Raw genomic sequence first — 6,426 nt, forward strand, 5'->3', positions numbered from 1 at the left:
ATTCCATCCAAAAACACCCTCACAGAAACACCCAGGAAAAAATTTAACCAACTCTCTGGGCCCTGTGAGTTGACACACCATAGGGCTTTGTTACTAAGTGATGGGAGAAATGTCGCACGTTCTCGTGCTCTACAGTCACCTCACTACGGGTGTTTCCCCCCTCCTCCTACAAGCATCGCCATCCTCCCAATCTGCTATGGTTTCCCTTGGGGGTCGGGGATGGAGGAGTGAAGTGGAAGAGAGGTGCTGGGCTAGAAGTTAGAGAAATATTGGGCTCAAAATGAGCTCTTCTCAGGAATTCCCCAGTCTGTATGTTCGGGCCAAGCTAGAGAACTCTTTTTTCCCCCAGGATTCCTTCCACAGCAACGTTCCATGTCCAGGTCAGGAGAAGACATTTTTTACAGCCTGTACCAACACCTTCCCCTGGAGCTCAGGTCTAGCCAACCATTGTCTCGCTAAAGAGCCAGTCTTCAGCCGGCCACCTCCACTAGCCGCCGGCACTTCTCCAGAACTTCCTGAATCCCTGTGTGCGGCTGAGTTGTGCTACAGTGACATCAGTCATGTTACTGTGGATCAAAAACAAGGGTAAGCTGTAACCAAGGCCTTTGTAGGTTTTGACTTAACTGTTGCTCACTAACTGTAATGCAACCATAAAAGGGCCCCAGACAGAAACTGTGTATACAGTAACGGCAGACAGGATAAGAGCCTAGACTCTTCTCCTTCACTGGGACAAGTTCAAGTACACACCCAGCTCAGTGTTGCCTGTGCATTTAAAAATAGCCTCTTTATTGAGATAAAATCCACATTTGTATACAATTCACACATTTAAAATGTATGACTCAGCCATTTTCAGTATATTCATAGAGTTGTGTAACCATCACCACAAACAATTTTAGAGCATTTGATCACTCCCCAAAGAAACACCGTATCCATAAAAAGCCACTCTCATCTCCCCACCCCTACTTCCCCAGACCCCAGGCAATCGCTAATCTACTTTCTGTCTTCTGTCCACAGTTACATATTCTGGACACTTCATAAAAATGGAGTCATAAAATATGTGCTTCTGACTCATTCTTATAAAGGTAAAATAAGCTTAGATGTTGTCATGACAACAAGATTACCAGACCAAGCATTCACTTCTGAGGGATACTGGTCACACTGCTAAACTTAAGTGAATTAGGCAAAAAAGCATCTATGCAGTAAGAAAGACAGAAAGCCTGGATTTCTAGCAACACTAAGCATATAGAAATTCTGGATTCTGTGTCAATTTGACTTACGATTCAAAGAGTTCCCAAGAGGCTTTTAGTGGACAAGGCATAAGAGCACATTCAACAGTTCTGTCTGGAAGGCCAGCAGGCAAATTTCCAGCTGCACCTCTGCACCTTTAAGATGTGTCTCTTAGGAAAGTACCTCCCTTACCACTCACAGCTGTCTTCCCAACGGGAATAAGTGAGTATCAAACAGGCATTTTTTTTAAAAAAATGTTTATTTATTTTTGAGAGAGAGAGAGAGAGAGAGAGAATCCCAAGCAGGCTGCATGTTGTCAGCACAGAGCCTGATGCGGGGCTGGAACCCACGAAGCATGAGATCATGACCTGAACTGAAACCAACGAAATCAAGAGTTGGGCATCCAACCGACTGAGCCACCCAGGTGCCCCAAATAGGCATTTTATTTTATTTCTATGTCTTGGTTGAATAAGAGCAAGACACAGAGGGTACAGCATCAAATGTGCATTTGGGGGCGGGGGGGGGGGGGTCATAGCATCAGAGCCTAACTCGGGGACCAAGGGTCCAGAAGTGTTGTCTTGCAATGCTGTGCATTTGGCAGGTTATAAACCAGAAAATGCCAAGAATGAAAGCCAGTGCTTTGAAATGGTGGGAGGAGCTAGCTATTTAAAACAAAGAGAAGGGGGCTCTTGGGTGCCTCAGTCGGTTAAGTGTCAGACTCTTGGTTTCCGCTCAGGTCATGATCTCACAGTTTGTGAGTTCGAGCCCCGCATTGGGCTCCTGGCTGACAGTTCGGAGCCTGCTTCAGATTCTCTCTCTCTGCCCCTCCCCTGTTCGCACATGCTCTTTCTCAAAATAAATAAACTTTTTTAAAAAAGTAACAAAGACAAAATGAATTGTCCAGTTCTCAGATTCTCTGGGCCTTGGGGTATGGTTTTGCTTTCTCAGACTTTGGGAATTATTAAATGTTGCTTAATTTTATTAATATTTATTTTTGAAAGAAAGAGCGAGACAGAGTGTGAGTGGGGGAGGGTCAGAGAGAGAGAAAGACAGAATCTGAAGCTGACTCTGAGCTGTCAGCACAGAGCCTGAGGCGGGGCTCAAATTCAGGAACCGTGAGATCATGACCTGAGCCAGTTAGATGCTTAACCAACTGAGCCACCCAGGCACTCCGGGAATCATTAAATGTTGCTTAAAAAGAAATGTACCAAAAAACTTTAAAAGAAAAAAAAGAAATGCACCTGAGAGCTAAGGATGCTTTGGGCAGTACCTGATGTGACTTAAAGACCTGCATTAGTGACAAGGCTCACTGCAGACTTTACAGTGTGGAGGTTACTGATGGCTGGCTTGCTAGGAAAAGGTGCTCCCAGATGAGTGGACTTGAGCTGGAAGGGAAAGAGTGACCGAGCTTACATAACAGCCGTGACTGATGTGAAAGAGAAAGGGGAGAAGGGTGCGGAGCCTCCCTGGCCGTGGCTTTTCCCAAGCACTGCTTGGAAGTCAGATTCTCTCCCAGTAAAGTATTCCAGTGATGCCTAAGCTTTGTGCACAAGTTCTGGTGACCAAAAGGCCATGGCTGCTTCCTTCTCTTTCCTGCCGGTTCATACAAAGCTTAGGTAGTTTCACAGGCCCCTGAGAAGGTGCTAGATTGCTTTTTCCAACAGCTCACATGCTTGGTCAGAGAGAGCTGAAGAAAACCAACCACTCCAATCTAGTTAGTCAATGAAACCGGCAGACTAATATGGATTCCAATAAAGGCACTACTTGGAACATGATCATTCCTATATATACTGCTTTATATTGTTTTATACTCTCTTGTCTCCCCATCTGCATTTAAATCATAAAGGTAGGGAAAGTGCATTTGCCCTTTATGGGGACATTCAATATGCCTGGCACACAGGAGACGAGACACTCCTTTCAGGCTGGTGGTTTGAAGCAGGGAAGGCCGGCAATGGCAAGGCAAGGGGGAAGGAGCAAAAGTTCCAACAGACCTAAAAATCAGCTTGAAACCCACTCCAAGACCTAAAAGTGTTTTAGAAACGAATCCCGGGTCACCTGGTGGCTCAGTCTGTTAAGCGTCCAACTTCGGCTCAGGTCATGATCTCGTGGTCTATGAGTTGGAGCCCCGCATCAGGCTTTGTGCTGAGAGCTCAGAGCCTGGAGCCTGCTTCGGATTCTGTGTCTCCCTCTCTCTCTACCCCTCCCCCTCTTGCACTCTGTTTCTCTCTCTCTCTCAAAAATAAACATTAAAAAAAGAAAAGAAAGTAATGAATGCCATGAAATGCACTGCACATTTGAGTGAACCACAGGAAAGTCACAGTTTTAGGACGAATTTACATTTTAATAAATCATGTGTGTAATTCTAGAAATTAGAATTCTAGAAAATTTTCCTTTTCTTGAGTGGGGGCAAAGATGTTAAGTGAAGTTGAAAGGCCAGGAATTAAAATACTAAAGGCCTCTGTTGACGAAGGGTTTTCTCATTCTGGAAAGAAAAGAAAAATCCCAAAACTTCACGCTGCTTTTCAAAGTCTTCAGCCAAAGCAAACAACACAAGCCTAAACTGGATTAACTCAGATGAGTACAAAACAGTGAGCATATTCAGATGTGGGTGATTATGACACATGGAAGAATTAGTATCTGCCCAGGAGAGAAGGTTGGGCGCTAGGACCCAGCGTCAGGAGGTTTGTCGGTCATCAGTCCTTGAACTATGAAAGCAAAAGAAATGCAAGATACATCTAAAATCAAAACTAGAAGATAGGAATTGCGGCATGGAGGTGGGGGTGTTGGCTGAAATAGGTGAAGGGGATTAAAAGTACACGTATCATGATGAGCAGGGAGTAATATATAGCCCTGTTGAATCACTATATTGTACACCTGCAGCTAACAGAACTCTACTAGAATGAATTATACTAGAATTAAAACTAGAAACTTAATGGAAAAAATTTTAATTAAAAATAAAAAGAAATTGGGGCATGGAAATACTGACCTTACAAAACATAATGTTTAAGTTGCTCCTTCCCCCAGGGATGGGTGCCCCTAATGGCTTGGCCAATTTTCAGTCAGTGGTTCACCAAGGAGGTTCAAGAAAATGACCAAGAAGCTATTAAAATAGTCTGGTGCCAGCGCCCAGCTTGGCCCTGTTGAATCTGAAGCAACGTTTTTGATACTGAGTATTAAAAAAATATTTTTAAGTTTATTTATTTTGAGAGAGAGAAGAGAGAATGTGTGCAAGCCAGGGAGGTAGAGAGAGAGAGAGGGAGAAAGAGATTCCAAAGCAGGCTGCTCACTGCCAGTGCTGAGCCCAACGAGGGTCTCAAACCCACAAACTGTGAGATCATAACCTAAGGTGAAATCAAGAATTGGACGCGTAACCAATGGGGCCACCTAAGGCCCTGATATTGATTATTTTTTAAAAGCAGGTGATTCTGATATCATTGGTCTGTGGGTCACATCTTGAAGACACAATGAAGTAGACCACTCCTATGGACGGATTGTGTCCCCCTCAAATTCCTATGGAAGCCCTTCCCCCCAGTGTGATAATATTTGGAGACAGCATCTTTAGGAGATTCGGTGTAAGTGAGACCCCTGAGGAAGGGGCCCTCCTGATGGGATTAGAGAAGAGACATGGAGGCACTCCCTCTCCCCAAGTGAGAACACAGCTGAAGGCTGCTGTCTGCGAACAAGGAAGAGGGCTGTCATCAGACACTGAAATGGCTGACACCTTGATCTTGGACTTCCCAGCCTCTAGAACTGTAAGCAATAAATGTCTGTTGTTTAAACCACCCAGTCTTTGGGATTTTGTTATGACTACGTGAGCTGGCTAAGAACTCTGAAGTAGAGACACGAAGTTGACCACCTCTGTAATGTCAGGAAAGCTGCAGCCACCAATACAGAGACTTTTTCAGAGAGTTTGAGGTCATATATTCCGCACAAGTACAAACCTATATTAATTACGTCAGGTTCTGGGACACTTAGGTGTAGATGCTGGGTAAAGCTCTCAGTCATTTTTGGGTGGGAGTGGATTCCACAAAGATACACTCTTCCCTGAAACTGTCCTAGACGAAAAGCTTATTACTTTCTGTGGCAAATAGCAGGCTTTTCTCCTTATACTTCATTTGTGTAAAGGCTTTCTTTGCCACTAGACCATGTGCTTCAAGGAGGCAGTATTTGACTGATCGGTTTTGGTGGCTTAGTGGTGCTAAGTAAGTGCTAAGCACAGTAAGTGCTCACAAATGTTTAATGAAATGCTTGTTTTTTTTGTTTATTTTGTTTAAGTAGGCTCCACACTTGAACTCACAACCCCAAGATCAAGAGTCCTATGACTGAATCAGCCAGGCACCCCTGAAATGCTTATTAAGTGAATTATATCTTCAAATATTTTGAAGGATCAAATTTGCTGCTCAAAAAAAAAAGAAAAAATCCTTCGGGCATCTAACTGGCTCGGATCAGTGGAGCACGTGATCCTTAATCTCGGGGCTGTGAATGTGAGCCCCATGCTGGGTGTAGAGTTTACTTAAAAATAAAATTTTTTTTTAAAAACTCCACCTTTTTTATTACGGACATTTTCAGACATACAAAATTAGAGAAAATAGTAAAATTAAGTCTCATGCACTCATCACCCAGCCCAGATCTGGATTCCTCCACAGCCTACCCTCCTGCCCCATCCCTCAACCACCCTCCCACTTCTACCCCCCCAATTCCCACAACACTAATGATTATTTTGGCAAAAACCCCATGCATGACATCATTTCATGCATTTTCTTCACCATCTATCTCTTTGAGATAAAGACCTTTAAAACCAAACAAAACATAACCACAGTAACATCAAACTTTAAAAGAATGACCAAAATTTTAATACCATCAAATATTCAGTTAGTATCCAAATGTTCCCAGTTGTATCATAAACAATATTTTTGTTTCAGTTTGTCTGAATCAGTATCCAAAACAGCCCACATGTCAAACTTGCCTGGGTTGATCTGTCTTTCAAGCCTTTTTACCCACAAATTCCCCTTCTCTTTGCCTCTTTCTCCAACTTTTTTGTTGTTGTTGTTGAAAAAGCCAGATCATTTGTCCCACACAGATTTCTACATTCTGGACTTTTCTGATTGTATTTCTGTGGTGTCATGTTCCTCTACATGTTCCTTAATCCTGCAAATTCGTGGGTGGAATTATACCTAGAAGCTTGGTAAGATCCACGCC

The 6,426-nt window shown here is 43.4% G+C and overlaps 1 protein-coding gene across 1 annotated transcript in view; it reads left to right on the forward strand.

Annotated features, from left to right (window-relative positions):
* Positions 1–6,426, forward strand: part of LOC144217420 (uncharacterized) — a 61,243-nt gene that overhangs the window by 53,014 nt on the left and 1,803 nt on the right. Inside the window, exons 2-3 of the mRNA XM_077746975.1 lie at positions 350–585; positions 1,015–1,152. Coding sequence (XP_077603101.1) covers positions 350–585; positions 1,015–1,152 — 374 coding nt within the window. The remainder of the gene's footprint in view (positions 1–349; positions 586–1,014; positions 1,153–6,426) is intronic.

Source organism: Crocuta crocuta, unplaced genomic scaffold, assembly GCF_008692635.1.
Source record: "Crocuta crocuta isolate KB4526 unplaced genomic scaffold, BGI_CrCroc_1.0 scaffold396, whole genome shotgun sequence".
Lineage (NCBI taxonomy): Eukaryota > Metazoa > Chordata > Mammalia > Carnivora > Hyaenidae > Crocuta > Crocuta crocuta.